Source organism: Rissa tridactyla, chromosome 3 (genome assembly GCF_028500815.1).
Source record: "Rissa tridactyla isolate bRisTri1 chromosome 3, bRisTri1.patW.cur.20221130, whole genome shotgun sequence".
Taxonomy (NCBI): domain Eukaryota; kingdom Metazoa; phylum Chordata; class Aves; order Charadriiformes; family Laridae; genus Rissa; species Rissa tridactyla.
Window position 1 is genome coordinate 386,950 of NC_071468.1, and position 19,756 is coordinate 406,705.

Consider the following 19,756-nt stretch of genomic DNA (forward strand, 5'->3'; position numbering starts at 1 on the left):
AGTGGAACCCACCGGAGGTGAAGGGAACTGGGTGCCGACATAAAGGATTCAGCGGTGTGCAGGGACTGGAAAGGCTTGACAAAATTTGCTTGTCAGTATAAAAATACAATGCAATGAACCAAGAGCAGGTCAAAACGTCCGAGAGAGTAACTTGTATGGAGAAGATGGAAAATCAAAGCAATAATTGCTCTTTTGTGAGCCAGATGGCATTTACTGCTCCATCTTTTGTGTTAATAACAAAAATACTAACTCAGGTGTTCCCCCCGACAGCTAAGAGCAGAACGTAATAATGTTGGGTGGTTTCATACGAGGTGACAAAACGCTTTGATTATAGTGGACAGAATTCCCTCATATTCATTACTGTAGCAATTTTTCTTGTAACTATGACGAAGCGCTTTCAATTTTATGCTACAAAGTGAAAAATAAGATTACCCACGCTGAAAGGAGAAGCAGGGTTGTCTCAGCATCGGTCGGGGCTGTGCATTAGAGACGTCTCAGCTGGGATGTTTTGGTGGAAGAAGGGCCGACAGGGTGACAGCGAGGGGCTGCGTCCTCCCGCTTACCTGGCGCTTGGGGGATGACAACATTACAAGAACAGGGCTTTACAGAAAGCAGAACAGATTTTGGAAAAAACCACCCCAAGGTATAAGGATTGTTTTTTGGCAGCACAAGCAGAGCAAGCATAACCCGATGTAGCACAGAGTGACTGCTGGCAGCTGCCGGGTGGGCTAAAAATGATGCTCCTGCCATACAGTAATTTACAGCTGACGGCGGTTGGAAGAGGTGACCATGCTTTACAATCGTGTAAGCCTGAATTAGCAATTGGGTTATGCGAACAATCAGACCTGAGGTCGCTGTTCCACATCAGACCAGCGATCCCTGCACGCAGCTGACGGTCTGGGAGCGCGCGGCGGCTGGGAGAAGGGCAGTACCAACCGCGTGAGGGACCAGAGTGACCCCCAGACGGGACACCGAGGGCTTTCCAGCGCGGTATCTTATCAAAACGATGAGGTTAAGCACAGCTGGTCAGGTGCTTCTCTGCAGCGAAGAGAGCGCGGAACTGTTACCTCTGAGATGAAAATAAACGAGCCTACGCGCAGCACAGGATCTTCACGCAGGTGAAGTTTCATTAACGTCTACGAGAGTTTTTCCCGAGCGAGAACAGGGATGGAGCTGGAGGTGACTCACGGAACGGCCGCTCTACCACTCGTTCTCGCCTGCGTGGAAAACCCTCGAACCAGGGCAGGGTTAAAAGCGGAGAAAGAGTTGTTTGGTTTGGTTTGTTTTGTTTTTTTTAATTCACCAGCAGCACACACACAAGTAAAGCCAGCAGCCCTCCGGCACGAGGAGGGAAACACGTTTAAGCGTCAGGACAGACTTTTCCAGCCTTCCAGCGGGGCGGCGGGGGAGGGCGGGGGAGGGCAGCGGCGGACACGACGTTCCCGTCGGGGGCGCGCGGGAACGCGCCGTCCACCGGCGCCGCGCGCCCCCTCACGCGCCGCCTGGTAAAAGGCGCGCCCCGCGCGCGCTCAAACGGGGGTAAAACGCTTTTTTCCGTCACCCGCCGCAAAGCAGCGATGGGCGGGGCGGGGCCGGGCGCGCGGCCCCGCCCCGTGACGCCGGTCGCCATAGCGACGGGCCGGGCGCGCCGTCCGTGCCTGCTGCGGCGGCGGCGGCCCCGGCCATGGCGGCGGAGGAGGAGGAGAGCGACGTGGAGTGGGTGGTGGACACCATCGCCGGGTTCCTGCGGGGGCCCGCCTGGTCCTGCCCCATCCTGGAGTTCATGGAGCAGAAGTGCGAGGGTGAGCGGCACCGCCGGGCCGGGCAGGGCCTCCCCTCAGGCCGCGGCGGGGGCTCCACCCGCCTCAGCCCACCGCCGGCGGGACGGGACGGGACGGGACGGGGCTGCGGGCGCCGGCAGGCTCCCGGGGCGGGGGGACACGCCGGGCCCCGCCACCTCCGCGGGCCTTGGGCACATCGGGCCCGGTGTTGGCGGCGGCCCCCGCAGGCCCCGTGCGAGCGTGACCCGGCTGAGGGCTGGGCAAGCCCTGCACGGCCGTGGTGCGGGAGGGGGGGCCTCGCCCTCGGAAAGCCGGTCTCCCCTGAGCGAGGCGTTTCTCGGGATGCGGCAATTTGCGCTTATTAGCTCGTACAGGGGATTATGGCATGAGCTTACCGTATGACACCCGAGCGAGTTCTTCGTTCTGCTGCGCTAATACCCCAGCGCGGCTAGAAAGAAGTTGAAGGCCTTTAATACTTTTCAGTCGCTGGATGTTTTTCCCCAGGAAGGTGGACAGTACGCTTAAAATGGCTGTCAGGCCAGCAGAACAGAAGAGTAGAAGGCCCAAAGTTAAATTCCTGCAACTTTGTGAACATCGGCAGTTACGGGATCAGAAACCCTAAGTTAGTACCTCTCAAAAAATGATAGCACTAAAAAGTCAGTGGTTATCAGTTATGTTTTGTAGGCGGCCCTGTGCACGAGTTTAGCTCAGAAGCAGCTCTAGTTAAACTTCCTTTTTCTTGTCCTCAGGAAAGAGTTTAGGGAATCGTGGAATAATTTGGGGAACGGCCTGGGTAAACTGGAAGCACAGCCAGTGCGGGGGGGACGATTGGGATAGACCTGTAGCTCTACGTGAAGGCGCCTAAGGAGAGCCACATAAGTGTATGTATGTAGTGAGGAAAGAAGGAAATTGACTTTCTGCAACAGAGGTTTACCTAAATTAGTTCTGCTACTTACAGAACAAATTTTCTGCTGCCAAAGAGTACCTGGATCCTTACGGTAGCAAAATAATTACAATTTGGGCAAGGCTGAGAGCATTGCCTAAGTCCTTTAGAAAAAAGGAGGCTTTCTTTTGTGATTGTTGGAAAAAACAGCGTGTGATCCTACCCAGCCTGCAGACGTTCACTCGTGAGAAGTGTTAAAGCGTGTTGCCATAGACTAATTTAGGATAACTATCTATGGCTACTATGAATAAGATCCGTTCCTTTAGTATCACCTGACAGGATGTGGGACGCGTTAATAATTTTAACTTTAGAATACCGAAGTCAGGGAACTAATGGTTCCAAATACATTTTATTTCTAGGCACTTACTAACATCAAGCTCAAAGTAGAATGGTTCTTACTGTTAAAGTATTCTACCTGCTTGCACTTACTCCTTCCTCCCCTCCATCCTGCTGTGGGCTCCGGAACAGCTTCTGCAATGGTTGGCCTCGGTGGGCCCCGCTGTGGCTTTTGCTGTGCAGTCATTCTTGTTAGGGTCCGTTACGAATTTTTATTTCATAGTTGGTGAAACAGATGCAGCTCTGATTCATATCACAGCTTCTAAACAAGCTGCTTCTCAGTTATCCTGCATCATTTCTGCCTTTCCCAAGCTTTGCACGAGGCAAGACCACTATGCCTACATACACCTTTCCCTGGTACACTGTGAAATGGGAAGGGCAAAGTGGGTCTTTACAGCTAGAAAGCAATTGAGAAAACCGGGGTAGAAATCTCCTCTCGAGAAGTCTGCCTAAACTTGAGGTCGGTCAAGCATTGTGATTATCATGCAAAGGGTCTAGGTTTAGGGATCGGGGGAATTGATTATCCCTCTCTGCAGCAATGATCTCTCTTTAGAAGGTTGAGGGGAATTTACTGGCAGTAAGAAGATTTATGGAACCTCTGTAAATTTCCATGTAGTGTGAGGCAGCCTTATATAATGGTCGCTTCCTGCTGGTTTGTTTCCACATAGGAAACTGGAGGAACAACGCAGAGAAATCCTTTACAGTAAATGATATTCCAGGGTATCATTTGTGCTACGGAGTGCTGTTGGACAACTCTCAGAAGCTATTGAGAAAAAAGAAAAGACTAAAGAAGTGTTACTGCAATGCCAAGGTTGCTAAGAAGCACAGTTAAAGAAATCTGAAGTTTTAGTTGCCAATATCTGTTTGCTTTTCCTTTCTATAAATATACTGTACTGATCCCATTGCTGTTTGTTTGGTTTTTTTTTTTTCTTTTTTTTAACTGAGATATTTTGTTAGGACAGAATTCTTTCAATTCTCAAAACATTTAGTCTTCGGGTTGAACAAGCAAATTAGCAACATTTTGATTAACTGACAATAATTTGTGATTCCTTAAAAACAGAGTCTGAGTTTTGGTAACTGGTATGTATTTATTTTGGAACTGCAGTTATTTCTTGCACTTCAATTTACAAATGATTGTAATAGTTTTCTATCTGTTGATAATGGTTTGCTTTCTCTCTCTCTCTTCCCTCTTTCTGAGGACTCGATTCATTTCTCATGGCTTGACTAATTCCCTTTTATGTGGCTGTGAAACTGAAATTAAATCCGTGGGCGTGTATTTAAGGCGAGAGGGCTTTTCAGTTTTATTCCGATGTTCCCAGGTATTAACTGCACCATAATTTGGACATAGATAAGCTTGATAATAGTTCTGAGCGCCAGAAGATAAAGACAAGGTACAAAAGAAATAAACAGATCCAGCTTCCCTCCTGGCAGGCAGTGAGGACTGGGGAGAGAAAGAGAAGAAGGTTTGCTTACCGGCTTTTGCCCAAGGTGTGAAATGAGTCAGTGGCTCAATCTAGCAGGGAGAACTCAAACTTGACTTAACTCTCATCCCATTTGAGGCGTCCTAGCGAAGACTTTTCAATTTTAACAGGGAAATTATGAGTTTGTCTCCCAGGATATCTGGGTCCCCTGGCTTATCGTGATACGGTGGTTCTTCAGATCTTTGTTCCTGTTGGGCGACCAAAGACTCTGTGCCAAAATCTTAAGGAAAATAATGACTACGTTATTTAGGAGCCCTGACTCGAGAAAATCCAAGGTCTCCATTCAAAGTACTCCCTAATGCCACTTAACTGTGAGGAGATGCTGACCGCAGCTTGCTTTACTTGGCACTTAACGTCATCCCTTTTGTGTGCAGGGCCTGAGAACAGAGCGCCGTTTGCGCCCGCTTTCCCCTCCGCTTGCCATGTTGTCCCGCAGCTGTGGGGGGAAGAGGAGGAGGAGGACTTGGAAGCATCCCTTTGGCAGTGTGAGGTTAGCTGCTGGCATGGACGCTGACTGAGGAGTAACATCCCCGTGTCACCCCTCCTTTGGGTGCCGAGGGCAGGAAGGAACAGTAGGAGGTAGAAGGGAAGAGATAAGACAAAGGTTGGGGTCTGCAAGAGACAACTGCAGGACAGTCCTCCAGGAGATGCAGAAGGCAATAGAGGCAGTTAAGTCTCTTCACCCTCTTGGGATTGGTAATATGATGGTCGCCGTAGGAGCTGAGTTTTTTTAGAGTAAGATTTATAGTACTTTTTCTACCATCTGAATTTATTCCTAGATATTTTTGAGGCTTTTCTTTTCTTTTTCTTTTTTTTTTTTAGAATCCCTTCATTAAAATCCCTTCATTGCACATTCCCTTGTGCAAAAATGAAACAAAAGCAAATGTTGTTTTTCCAGATTATGTCACTTAAAAGTTTCCCTTGCTTATTTAGAGAGCCTGAACTGTTTGATTAGATTTCTATCATGGCATTGCTGTAAGTTGTTAGCAAGTGGTGCAAGTACTTTCTGTTTTAGGAACAGACTCTTGCGTCACACCTTATGAAGGTTCAGCGCCTCAGGGCTGTCACAGCTGGGAAATTATGCTTTCTAAAAGTCACTCTCAGTTTGTGTGAAAGTTATACTAATTCTGTGTGCATCAGTACCATCTTCCATCGGGGACGTCATATTTGTATGAAGAATAAATCACACTCGTTCACCAGTTTAAGCAGAATTCTCATTCTTCAAATGACTTCAAAGGATGCACGTGGGGAGTGACTTGTCCAGCATATAGTGGCCAATCTTCATGGGGATTGAGGAAGTCTTGTTTCTAAGTCTCTGCTTTAATTGTTAGGTTTTACATTACCTCTGTTCATTGTTGACATGATAAAAATGTAAATTAGAACCCCCAAGCCCTAAGTTTTCGGTTTCTCTTATTTTCTGCCTCTTCCCTCTCTTGCGTAGTGTAGAGATCGTTAGCCTGGTATTTCCAGTCAAGAGTTCTTAATGACAACTTATAGGAATATGATTCATATGGCCGATACTATACAGATGCCCATTTTGTCAGAATCAGGATAGATATAATTAAAAAAACCAAAACTTACCTGCACCAGATTTCCTCTTCGGGGTTGTCTGTTTTTATGCAGCCAAGGTCTCATTTTCCTGCATCACCATGGCTTTTTGCTAAATGGATGGCATTTTAAAAAATTAGGTTTAAGTCATTAATACATCCTCCATGTGAATACATGGAGAGAGAGAAATTTCCTGCTTTATGCCTGTCATCTGCCATCTTAGAACAACATCACACAAGTTCATATGGTAGTTGTTATATTAAATCTTACTTTTTAGTGTATGTATCTGCTGAATCCTCAACTTGCTTAGAAATCTGCTTCTGTTATGAAGATACTTTTTCCCAGTATTAAATTATGAAATTTAATTACACTAAATTACAAGAAGTACATACTCAGCCTGAATGCATGGAAAAATGCATTATTATCAATCGTGGCCTGTGTTTTCATGTGATTAAATATATCACCGTGTAAAGCTTAATCTTTCTCTTTAAGACATAAGTTAATTTGTGGTGTGTATTTAATGTGCTAGTCCTTAAACGCTAACTCCAAAATGGGGGGGGGGGTTGTTTTTTGGGTTTGTTTTTTTTTTTACAGTTTTTGATGATGAAGAAGAAAGCAAGTTGTCTTATACAGAAATTTATCAGGAGTACCAAGCTCTGGTGAGCATTATTTGCTATTTGTGGTAGAATTCAAAGAAATATAATTTAAAATGTTAAAGTAGTATCTAGATGAACTTCTATTGTGTTATTTAGAATTTTCTAATCTTGCCTGTTATAAGCGTTATTTAGAAAACCTTTGAGTCATAGTTGTCTCATGCATTTTTATGCTTAAACACCAGATACATAGAAAAGAAGCTTTTAACACAGTCTCGTCTCGATGCTGTGTTACATATTTTTCGTTAAAATTAATATCTCCTTGTATTTTCTGTCAAGTTAAAATGACAAACAGCATGATGTCTGAGGATGTGTATAACTTGTATTTTGTTCACTAACGAGTCTGGTAAATTTTTTGAATTAACTTTCAGTTAGAAAAAACTACAGGAGATTTTTTGGGCATGCTTAAAATACTTATAAACCAATACACACAGATTTCTGAAATATTTTTTTTGTAACAAGGCTTGGTAGTACTTGATGTTAAAAAGCATCAGTTGAATAAATACAGACCAACATCTATTTTTGCTCTGACCCTGAAGGGTTTCAGGCACACAGACTGGCAAAAAGCCTTTTACCTACAGGGCAAACAAGGGTGAGCCGTACTGGCCAGGAGTCTGGGGAAAAGGTAGAGAAGTGAGGATTCTTGGAAATTGGAGAAGCTAAATTAAGTAGTAATCAAATTTAGCAATAAAAATGCTTATTTTGAACAGTTCATGAAAGTAAGTAAAGCCTGATATATCATAAAAATAAGTTATACTGTTGCAATGATTTTCCTTTGAATTTAAAAAATACGTCAGCAGAAAAGAATACACAATTATGAAAAAAATCATATGATTCTTAAGGATAAACCTCTTAAGAAGTAACGTTTATATGTCCATACAGGTTGAAAAATTATTAGAAGACTGTCTTAAAGAAGTTGGAATTAATGAAGAGAAATTTCAAGAAGCTTTTTCATCTCCTCTTGCAAAGACACATACTTCACAGGTAAATTTTCCTTTGTTTAGGAACATATAGATTTAATTTTTAGCTTTATGTTTTCACTAATATAGCAGAGTGGAGATGAAACTTTGAAAAGTTTTTTTGTTAAAACTGTAATTGTCTAAAACATAATGTGTTTGTTTATATTATGAACTGTAACCAGAAAAATGTGCATCTTGAAAATAATGACAGATACTTGTGTGGTGTCAGACACCTTTTGAGATGCATCTTCTATGCTTTGCATTTTCTAACACACACCTCTAAGCTCCGTTTGTCAGCTTTATGTTAGTCTTCAGTCCGTTCACAGTAGCAGACAAACATGAAGATTAAAACAATAGACATATTCCATAAAATAAAAGATGTTTTCCTCCGATTTTATAAAAAAAAGCAGTATAATCGCTAGTTATGCAGCCTTTCACCTGCTCCAAGATAGCTTTCAGAGTTGTCTCAGGAATATTGGGCAGAGGAGTGGGAGCTTCTGCTGCCAGTTTAAACTGGGCTTTGTTGACAAATCTCCTCCTAGATGTGTAAGAAGCTTCTTCAGAGCGCTCATTCCTCACTCAAGCTTGTGCATGTGTTCAGGAAGTCAAATCAGCTGCAGTTGTAAACTCACACTGGGAAACCCTCCAGCTTTTGTGATTATGTTATCGTAGGCACGTTGATCTAAAGACATAAACCATCAAATTCTTTTCTTTACTCTTAACCCAACTTGTATGTTTGCAAGAACAGACAGATAGGAGAATTAAATATAATTATTAAAACCACACTCCACAGGATTTAAATCTTAATATAATTTCAAGCAGACCGAGATGGTTATGATTTCTCTAGGGTTTTTAATTTTGTGCATATCTTCCCTTCCACAGGCCATTTTGCAAACAGTGTTGGCAGCAGAAGATTTTAGACTATTTAAAAAGATGATGGTACAGAAAAATATTGAAATGCAATTGCAAGCTATTAGAATCATTAAAGAAAGAAATGGTAAGAAGTGGTAAATGTGGGCTTCCACTTCTCTTCATCTCTTGAGTGTTCCTTTGATGGCTACGTGATCTATTCGTAAATGAGTATAGCATACTGGTTCAGTTCCAGTTCAAGTTAATGGAGAACATTCAGTTGATTTTACTGGGACTAGGATTTCAATACTTGGTCTGTGGTTTGCATTCTCAGTGACAGTTGTCTATGGTCCTTGTTAAATTAACAGATTTTTCAGTTTTGTTTGTCTAAATTTTTCTGTGAACTTGACTTAGTTTTTTTGTAAAAGAATTTTGGTGATAATTTTGAGTGTTAAAGCAATTATATCAGTTCACCAACAGCGTCAATATTGATAGATTGAATTACGCTACTTGCATAGCAACGATGCTGTACTATCTGCCGTGCTTCCTTTGCACAGAAGCAACACTGAAGAATTGCTTCTGAAAAATCCATATAGAAAGCAGAAGTTGTGGCCTTTATCATGCTAATACATGCATGCTTTTAAAGAAGAGAAAATTAATTTACACCCAACTCTCTTGCTCTGTTGATGTTTCTGAAAGGATTTTCATCTACCCACTCCTTTCCTCCATGCCTTTAGTTTTACCGTTTTGCCTTTTCTTCTTCCTGCATGCATGGTTTTTCAGAGAATAATTTTTAAATTTCAACTTTCATATAACAGCTCAATTTGAAAATGGTTCAGTTAGCCACGGCTGAATTGCCGAGTATGGGAAATGCCGTATAGTGGCCAATGCAGAGTATGGCTTATGCTTTACCCTTAGATGTCAAAACTTTCATAGTTCAGAAACCTTTGCCTTTTTGCTACCAGCAACTTGATGCCCAGGATCTTGAATCCTTTTGGAAGCAGTTACAGAGAGGAAGAATTAGATGGCTTGTGCTTTTTTGGTTGTGTTTTTTTTTTGTTTTTTTTTCCTTTCTCCTCTCTACCTGAAGGATGATGCCAAATGGAGTATAAAATAATTTTCTTTAGAGTAATGCATAAATTTTGGCATGTTTTTTTATAGGTGTGTTGCCCGACTGTTTGACAGAGGGATCTGATGTATTCAGTGAAATTGAACAAGAAGAAATGAAAATACTGAGGGAGGTTCTAAGGTAAAAAATGCGTCAGTCCTACTCTGTCCATTATTTTAAAATAAAAAATAAACATATGTAGGACCTACCTCTTCCAGCCTTTTCCAGGAAACTGCCTTCCTCTGATGGATGACATGAATGTTCTTGTCAAAATCCTACCTAAGAGGAAATGGGTGGTGCTAGAGAGTGGGTATGATGTGCAACTTTAAGAGCCCCATCATTTCCATTCTCCCCTGAATCTCCAGGCAGACTTAGACTTAGACCTGGGTTAGATGTCTCTGGTCAGTAGGAGCACACTAGCTGTAATCCATTCGGGGAGCACCCAAAATGTTACAGCCTTGGAAAGGCCATTCCTGCTTTTGCAGCAGGCTTCGTTCCTTTCTGCAGCTTCATTCTTAGTTGTGTTCAATGACTGTTGCTATGATCTAAGAAGATGTGCGAGGATTGATACAACTTCTGTAGGTACATAAACACATAATCTTAAACAAATAACAGCAGATTAATCCATACACGTTATATTAAATTATGCTATTTTCCCCTCTGTATTCTGGAAATATGTCCCTTCCTGTCTTTAAATGAACAAATGAAACACGGGATAGATAGGCCCCGGAAATTCTTACACAATTATTTTTGCATGGGGAAAGATAGACTGAGGGCAGTGGGTTCTGTGTGTTTATCATAATTACTTATTTTTATTAGGAGTGCATTTTCATCTAAGTCATGGGAGTATTTTGGATACTAACAAATTCGCGTTCTCTTGTAATTGTTTTGATAGCCCTCAAATATTTAAGCAGTGCTAAATTTACCTAAAAGTCACTGCTACTAAAGAGATTTTGAGTATTTACTTATATTTTGCGTTACAGAAAATCTAAGGAAGAATATGAAATAGAGCAAGAAAGAAAGAGGACTGAAGAAGTGAGTGTCTTACCTTTCCAGATGAGTTGTGCTGATGATTAGGAACTACTCTGATATTCCTGTCCTGGGTGTCACTTTAAGCAATGTGTACCATCCTAAGCAAACAAAAGGTCTGTCAGGGAGGTCTCACTGGCACTTCTCTTTGACAGGTCTGTTCTGCTGTTTGTTTTTCTTGATGGTATCATTGACACTAGTGCTGTACGTGATACCATTAACCATCAGTCATTTGGTGGAGCTCCTACGGTAAAGCATATTCCCTCTTTGGTATCTGAATTCTAAAATCCTGGTAACGGATGTCAGCCTTTCAGATCCAGAGAACATTTGAATTACTAATATTGTCAAGATCAAAGAGACTTCAAAGTATAAGCTTCTTAGAGATTACAGCATTCATAATCCTTCAGGAATTTTAAGGATCACTTAATAGACAGTATAGTTATTCGTTAAGTCTGCACGATACCGCCAGAACCTAATCACCAGGAACCAGAAATCCTCTCCAGGTTAGACCATCACTTGGTCTCCATCGGAGTAAACCATGTAGAAAGGCAACTGAAGGTAAACAAGGACTGGCTAAATTGCCAGTCATTCAGCAACTGAGAAACAAATTGAAATTGAAATCAGCTACAGTGGAAATCAAACCTCCCCTTCGCTGGGAAAACATATAAAAACTGCTGGAATTGTGGGCTGTTTCCAAAAGGGAGCAGAATTGCTCTTCTATTCTTTTCTGTCATTAAGAAATTGAGAAAGCATTGCTGCTTCAGGCTGACTGACAAAGGAAACCACCTGGAGACTAAATGTAGCTACTACAAGAGGTGGACCCTTTATTTCCAATCCTACTCCCCAGTTCAAACCCACCATAGGTGCAGATAATAGCTATGCTACTGAGTGCACGTCCTGAACAGCTGGGATATTCACCAAATTAAACCGTTCTCCCAGTGTCTGACACTGTAGAAAAGTGGTGACAAAACTCTTCTTTCCCATATTACAATGATAGATTCCAGGAAACAAGTCACCTGTTCTACTGGATTGCTTACAAAACAAGCGGGAAACTCAAGCTTTGTCTCTCACTTTAGGAATTCAAGTTGTATTAAGATGCAGGTTTATCCAAATTTTATAGGCCAGCCAAGAATATCAATATTGTTGATAAACGAGCCAGATTACAGAGGCCCACGTCAAGCTTACTTGGACAGAGAAGGTGGTAGTTATTTTTCAGTAATATATTTTTGTTAGAGAATGTTTTAGTACAAAATAATTTAATACTTTGACGAATGCTGGGGGGTTCTGGCAGGAATTAGACGGTTGATGAACAGCGTGGACTTTTTCTGGGCAAATCCCAGCTGGCTTTACTATTTTGAGAGGTGGGTTGCATTGTCAAGATTTCCCATACGAGTGTAGAAGTGAAACAATAGTGTCAGAGATGATCCAGACCCGTTGTTTCCGTTCAGCTGATTATTCCTCCATTTCTGTGGTGACTTCGGTATACATTCCTCGTTCTCTTATTGTATGTTTCTGGTAGACAGAGGTCTCCTTGAAAGTCACAGGCAACGTGTGGCAAAATCAATCTATCTATCTATCTATTTGTAGCTGGGAAACAAAATGCCAATTTACCTGATATTCTAAGTTCTGATTGTTGATTAGGGAACAAGTTTTGAACTAAAATAAAAGTGACTTATGACTATAAGCCAGAAGCAAACTACTCGTTTTGTTTTACTAATAGGAAGTTTCTTTTTCTTGACTTTGGCCGTGCAGTATGAAGCGTAAACAACACAATTTTAACTGAAAGTTCTTTTTGGAGCTTTCTTTGCATTGACAGTTTAATGCCTGAAGTACAGTGCCAGGAAATGTAATGCTTGGTTTTGTTTGTTTGCTTCTTAATTTAAGGCACGTGATAAAGTTACATCACCAGATGTTGCCAGTTTTCCAGGAGATTCAAAAGAAGCTGTGAAAGTTAAGGAATCCACTGAGGGAGCTGATGGTTCTGAAGAAACTCCAAAATTCCCATTAGGTAATTTTATGGGAAAGTGCAATGCTGAGTGTGCGATATGATACTACTTTCAAATTATTGAAGAGTCCGCTCATATCAAGATTTTAAGACCTTGGCTGGATAAGGCTGTGAAGTTAGCCCTGCTTTGAGCAGGGTATTTGCGCTAGGTGGGCTGCAGAACTGCCGGCCAGCCTGAGTCGTTCTGCTGTTCAGTGACGGGATCACTCATCTCCAGCCGGAGCAGAAAGACAGGGGTCTAACAGCCATTTTCATCTTTCAGTTTACTGTCCGTATGCTGCCGTTACTGTTAAAAACAGTACATTCCCTGTAAGTAACTATGAATCACTTAATTAAGTTACGGTTTCTCTCCCTGTGTGTGGCCATTATGGATTTAATTTATAATTGTACAACATTTCTTGACAGCAAATATTTCTGAAGGAACCAACCTTAAACTGTTAAGATTAATTCAAGACGAATTGTCAGACCACCAAACTGAATCATTTTGCCTTTGGTTCAGATTTTTGTTACTCATTTTAATCTTTTCAATTTTATATTTTTTGGTGTTGAGTGGGATTGTGACACTCACCAGCTTACAGTTTAAGCAGTCTTGACCTTTACCCAAGTTATGTAGTGAAAATTGAACTGTTTTGTAGGTGATTACTGACTGGAGAGCGTGGTCAAGCCAGTGCTTTTATAGGGAGGAGACACAAAGGAACGGTTGCTTGTGATGGAGGCACTCTGGGTATGTGTGTGTTACAGCTAAAGCACAACAGTGCTGACCTGCTCAGGACAGCAGGAGAGTTCTGAGGTGAAAAGAGACGTATCTACACATATATGTGTATGTCTGTATACATGCGCGCACACACACACAGGTAGATATGTATGTACACACATCTCGCTGTATATAGGTATGCAGCGGTGATATTCAAGAACAGGTTACATCTCAATGGGATTTGCTTTCTTATAAATTTGTGAAAAAATTGTAACTTAATATTCTAAAGTAATTTCCAGGAATATAATTCCAACTTTGGGAAATAATAGTCTGCGCTGTCTTTGGTTACATTTTTCCTGTGTCTCGTTCTTGTCTTTGTGTGCATTCGCAGTGGAAGTTTTCATATCACAAACACTGGAGCTGGATACTTTTAGCCTTGGTAGTACCTTTGGGCCATACTTGCTCTGTGCTTTTTCATTCAATGGCCATTAACAGATGAAGTGGTTGCAGGACCCTCTGTTCTTTTAAACTGAGTTAGTGTCTTTCACATTGGGACGCTCAGAGAATAAATGGTGTCACTGACCTTTTAAGTATCTCCCCCCGCACCTTTATCCCTTTTGTCCTTCTGCTGAGGTATTGTTACATTTATTTGAACTGTTCTTCTCTCCCCTCCACCCTCAGAAGCATGCAGAAGGCCTGCAGGTATACTTGCGTTCTTCTCTTCTCCCAGCCTGCTTTCATCCTCTTATTTCTGCATAGTTGTGCCACCGTGCGATGGCACCGCTAGACTATGTCTGTGCTGCAGTGGCTCTTTTCCTGTTTCAGGGGAAAGGCATGTTCCTAGCAAACATTCTGTCCACGGAACTTAACTCCTGTGCTTGAGAGACGGGAGATCTTGGAGCTCAGGGGCCAAGGCTTCTTGGCACCGAGTGCAGCCCTTCTTCTGTGCTGTCCAAACGCCTGCTCAGCCAGGGCCGAGCCTTCCCATGCTCTTGAGATGCCAAAGAGGAGGCAGGCCTACAAAAGGTTTCAGCTGCTTGGAAATCATCTTCATCCTTGTAGAACTGGCATCTCGTGGCAGCACAGCTGTCCAAAGAGGCGACTGCGAAAGTTCGTCACGGTATCTGTCACCTTGTGGAAAAGTGGTTTTGGGTAGTGGTGGCAAAAATCAAGAAGAATCTACACTGGGAATCTTCTTCCAGACCCCTTTCTCACATAGAACTGAGGACCGGCAACTCCAGACAGGTCTGTTATTGCCTGCTTCCAATACACGCGTTACGGAGGAACCGGAGAGCTCCTCCTTCTCGACCTGAGCACGGGGAGCAGTCCCAGACCTAGGGAGTATCGGCTGCCTTGGCAGCATGGCCCTTGCACGGACCCATTCTCATAGTCAGGAAAAGGAAGAACTTTTTTTCCTTTGTTTTTCATTCCCTCCAAGTCTGCCATACTTTTTCTCTGCCTTCAGATACACAGCATTTTTTATTGTCTTTTGTTACTTCCCCTTCACCTTGAGACCCAAGATTGCAGTTTATGGGCCTCTTAAGAGTTTTCCACCATGTAATGAAGTAAAATGTAATGGTAGTTGCCTTAATTTTCTTAATTTCATTTGGTGAGCCCCTTACAAATAGTTTAGAGATTAGAGCTTGCAAAACCATTCCTCCTGTACTCCGACCACTACAGAGAGGTCTTAAGGGTGAATTTTTGCAGTAAAGGTCGTGCTCAGCAACTGGGAGCGCAAGTGACCTTTCCAGCATTCTCGGAGAACGCTTCCCATTCTGGGTACCTGCAGGGCGTCTGCTTCAAGAGCCGCACCCGTGTTGGCACCGAGCTGCCTGTATCATGCTGATAAGAAGGACGGGGCATCTGCTGGAGCGGTCCTGGGCGCTCGCGTTTTGAGAAGATTCTGAAGTAATTGTCCACGTGGAAAAGAGCGTTGCTTAGTCACCCACAGTGTGGATGTACGCACAGACGAGTTCTCAGAGGAAAAAAAGGTTACGTGCCAGTAAGCGTAACTCCTTGAGACACGCTCTGTCTATTTGTACGTTCACCATCCACCCTCCTCCCCTTCTCTTCCCAGGGTCTTTTCAGGTGCGTGGGTTAAGTGACACTGAGGGTCCTTTGGTCACAGCCTACAGGTACCGCTAAGGCACAGACATCTCCAGCTCGAGTGTTTGCGATACGGACAGCAGCTGTGTACATTCACACACACACAACACAATTCAAAGAGCTGCTTTCTGGTAAGTAGCTTTCCTTAATCACAACGTTGGTTATGGCGTAGGAATTTGGCACGCGGTGTGTGGATTCGTGGGGTTTTCTTCCCTCTCAGCTATAGCGAGAGGATTTTATTCCAGCAGTTTTAATTCTGACCTCTCCCAGTGCCTCTAAGAACTCTTTATCACAAAAAGGCATTCTTTGGAGCATCAAGACTTCCAGCAGACATATTTCGGTGAAATGCAAATTCTGCAACTTGACGTTTTTTTTTTTTTTTAACATATCTGTCCTGGTTTGTTTTCTGTACTTTCAATAAAAACCTGGATATTTTGGATAGACTCAAACTGACTGAACACAGTAAAACCTGTATTTTGCTACTCGTATTCTCGCATCTATATGGATATTTTCAGGCATATTTTGAAGCAGTCAAAAGCCTCTTCATTTTTAAAAGAAGTATAGTAGGAGCAGCAACTCACCGCACTCGGGAGCAGCTGCAGGTTGAGTCAAGAGAAGTCTGGGACAGCGTGGGGTTCAGCAGGATGCAAGGCAAACCCGTCCTCGGTACCTGCAGGGATAGGGGAGGCACGTCTGGAATCGGTACAGGTTACTTTTCTTTGCCAGCACAGGCAGCATCTGTCCAAGAAAAAAAGCAAGAGGTGAAGAGGGTGTCGTGCAGGACTGCTCTCTTGCACGAGGTGAGGGACCTGGCAGGGCGTGGAAGACTCCAGAAGTGGCCTGAGCCTTGTTTGCCCCGTGGCTCCCCTGGCAGCCACCAGCCACCCCCTCTGGCGCTCCCAGCCCCTCACGCTGGAGAGGGGTGACCGCGCCGTGTCACCGTGACGCTGTGCGCCTCTTGGGCTACACTTGCCCCCGCTGCTGTACAAGTTCACTTAAATAATGTTCTATCCCCGTTTCCTTTCTCTGAGGCTGACAGCGGACCCCGGGCACTTGTGCCGGGAGTTGGCTGAAGTGGAGCTTAGGAGCTGCTGGCTGCTGCGCTCGCCCAGGCAGACGCGGAAGTACAACCTCAGGATGAACTGACTGTCGGAACACGGGATATGGAAATACATTCCAAGCATTTCACTAATTTATAGTTCATTTCAGTAGAAGTACTTGCGACGGAAAGCATTATTTGCTTTCACAGTGTAAATACAACATCTGCATTTTTTGAAATCAAGTCTTATTAATAAAAAATGGAGAAATGGGATTTTTTTTTTTTTTTTTTTTTTTACATTTCCCATTTCGTCAGAAGAGACATCTAGATGCTGGAAGAAACACCAATTTACGTTTGATACATTTCTATTCTTTCTAATTGTTTTCTATGTGCAATTGCTGTTTAGGGGAATCTGGGAAATCTGCGAGGGAAGACTTAAAACCCATGCGCCCGTTACAGAAAGGAACGGAAAGCTTACCTCAGCCGCCTGGTACCAAAGGGAGAGACGACACTAAGAAAAAGTCAGCTGGAAAACGTTCAGAAAACACAGCACAAAAAGCTGGGATGAAAGCACCTGTAAGTTTCAAACAAACAAACAAACAAGAAAACCCCCCAAACGAACATCGAACTGTAACGCAGAAAGGCAGGATTACATATAGAATATATATTTAAGACAGTATTACATTTCAATATATATTTTCTGTTATTGTGATCGGGTTGGTTTGGTTTGTGTGGTTTGTTTGTTTTTTTTTTTTTTTTAACCCAGCATGCAAACACTTTAATGGTATTCATCAGTTTAATTTGCATGAAGTTCAGATCATCGTTCTAGTTTTAGAATAGAATTCAGCCTTTGTTCCATCATAATTTCGTAGTGGGCAGCTCTGGCTTGAAACTTCAACTTGGATTTTTTTTCAGCTAGTAATTTTGCAGGCAAACGTGATGTAAATGCTTTTATCTCACATAACATACACACCAAAAATTAATTTCAAAATGTATTAAAAAATCTCCAGAATTTATCAGAACTTGAAGAACAGCAGCTGAAGCAGCGCGAGGACTACCTGAAGAAAAAACGAGATTTGCTGATGGCTGCAAAGAAGGAGTCAAGAAATAACGTACTGTTACCAACAAACACGGACCAGAAGGAGGAGGACTCGCCTCCGAAAGAGGTGAAGGATTCAAACGTTTTAATTATCCTGACCACTTTATAAAAAACACAGATGATTTCAGTGAAGATGTGAATGTTGTTGCTGAATAATGTAGCAGGATAAAAAACCCCAAGTGGCAGAACTAAGAGGAAGTATTTTCAAGCCGCTGTTTTTGCAGACGCTTATGGGCTAGAAGTTCTAGTGATTAAGTTGGCATTACTTTGCTTCAGTACCATCAAGTCCTCATCATTAATTTAAGTTTATGACTGGCTAAAGTGTTGGTTTTCTCCCCTAATCTGTGACCTGCTGTTTGGGCTGCCTTAAACTCCCTGGTTTTTGGTGGGTTTTTTTTTTTTTTTTTTTTTTTTTTTTTACTGGCTGAAATGGAAGAAGCATTTTTCTTTTGCAAAGTCTTATTTTACAGAGGCAACAGCTTTGCTCTGTTCTTTTGAGAGCTTTGTGCCTATTTCAAATGAAGAAATGCTTGATTTCTATCCGTCACCTGCTGCAATGGCGGCAACACGATGAGGATGGAGCGTAGCAAGAGGAGGCGCTATTTAAGGGGATGACAGGAAATCTAGTTTGGGGGGAAAAAAAAGTAGTAGTTCCTTTCCCTGCCAGGGAAAGAAGTACGACCATAAAAAACCAGAATCCTATTACAGGATAAAGCTCTACCAAAACAGAGGTCTTTATTGGGGAGGGAAAAAACCAAAAACCAAACCCAAACTTTTTTTGTTAATCATTGTTATGGTTAACATGACTTACCGTGTTTGCCACAAATAGGTCTGATCTACAGGTGTATGAAAAGAAATGGTTGAAAACTCGCGAGACAAATGAGGCAACTTGTAGAAGACCTTAAAACCCCCACAAAACAGTGCGGTAACAGTTATGTTTAAAAAAACAATTTAAAAAAAACCCACCCTACTCCTCTTTACAGAAGATCTGCTTACGACCAGAGATGAGCTATTGCCTCAGGTATTTTTTCAGAGTTGCCGAGTATTTTATTAGGCTCAGAACAGGCCTAAAAGACTGTTGATCGGGGAACTCCCAGAACAACTACGCAGCACCAGCTGCATTTGGGGAGAGTCCTCTGAGAAGGACGGGTGCAGCGCAGTGGAGAAAAGGCAGGTTGATGTGAAGAGCCCGTCGTCCCCGTCCTGTGATCCACTGCTCAAGAAATGGAATAATTAATTTTATTTTTTTTTTTTAAGTCATTGTGGAGAGCAAGTGCTGCAGCCTGAGGTCTGCAAGGGGCGTTACGCGGCGGCTGCTGTCACAGGAGCCAGCACGCGCTGGGTTAGGGGTTGGCGGTGGGAGTCGGGCACTTACCAGGGAAGCCAGGCCCCGTGTTGCAGTGGTTTTTTCGTTTTGTTTTTAGGAGATGTCAGAAGAGAAGCAAAGACTGCTACAGAAGAGGAAAACGCTTGCGGAAAAACTCAAAGAAGAGGTTATTAATAAGCGGTAATTTTAAGCCGCTCCCTGCAGAACCCAAGAACATAAGGATGTTTTTAGAATAAATTATACAAATAATAATTGAAGGGATTTGTTTTCCAATGTTACACTTAGTTTTATAGAACTTTCAGACAAGCATCTTGGTACTTACATATAAATATTTAAAATTACACTGAAATATACTAAACACACTTATTTTTCAGAATGCTGGAAACTCGATGACTGTCACTCAGCACGCTCGAATGACTTCCCATCATTTATATATAGAACAAAAGCAGATACTGAGATCTGTCAAAAGAACTCCTACGTCAACACTTGTGAACGAGTTAGAAATTTTAACGTTTTTTTAAAGTTACAGACCTTCGTTCCTTTTATTAGAATACTATAAACAAATGACTTTTTCAGCTGTGCAATGTAATAAAGTCTAATTTCACAAGGAAATGCAACTATGACCGTCTTATTTTTCAGAAAGATAACGCAGCTCAGAGTTGAGGCATTTACATACTAATTCTGGATTACGTTTGCATACTTTTGGGGCAGTTTACCAGCCCTTGGGTCCAATTTTGCTATAAATGCACCTTCAAGTAAAAATAACGAGTTTAGTCACGAAGTAAAAGCTGGGGATGTC

The 19,756-nt window shown here is 42.5% G+C and overlaps 1 protein-coding gene across 3 annotated transcripts; it reads left to right on the plus strand.

The window, feature by feature from the left end:
• The first annotated feature begins 1,619 nt into the window (after window positions 1–1,619).
• Window positions 1,620–19,569, plus strand: CFAP36 (cilia and flagella associated protein 36). 3 transcript variants are annotated; one of them, XM_054196804.1, is made up of 11 exons: window positions 1,620–1,802; window positions 6,684–6,748; window positions 7,625–7,726; window positions 8,584–8,698; window positions 9,712–9,799; window positions 10,642–10,693; window positions 12,572–12,695; window positions 16,938–17,107; window positions 17,542–17,697; window positions 18,614–18,651; window positions 19,055–19,569. In XM_054196804.1, the coding sequence occupies exons 1-11, from the start codon at window positions 1,685–1,687 to the stop codon at window positions 19,191–19,193; spliced, it is 1,167 nt and encodes a 388-aa protein (XP_054052779.1). In that variant the 5' UTR covers window positions 1,620–1,684; the 3' UTR covers window positions 19,194–19,569. The 3 variants fall into 3 exon arrangements, with proteins under 3 accessions (XP_054052779.1, XP_054052780.1, XP_054052781.1); XM_054196805.1 differs by lacking the exon at window positions 18,614–18,651; XM_054196806.1 differs by lacking the exons at window positions 18,614–18,651; window positions 19,055–19,569 and adding an exon at window positions 18,460–18,607.
• The last annotated feature ends 187 nt before the right edge of the window (window positions 19,570–19,756 follow it).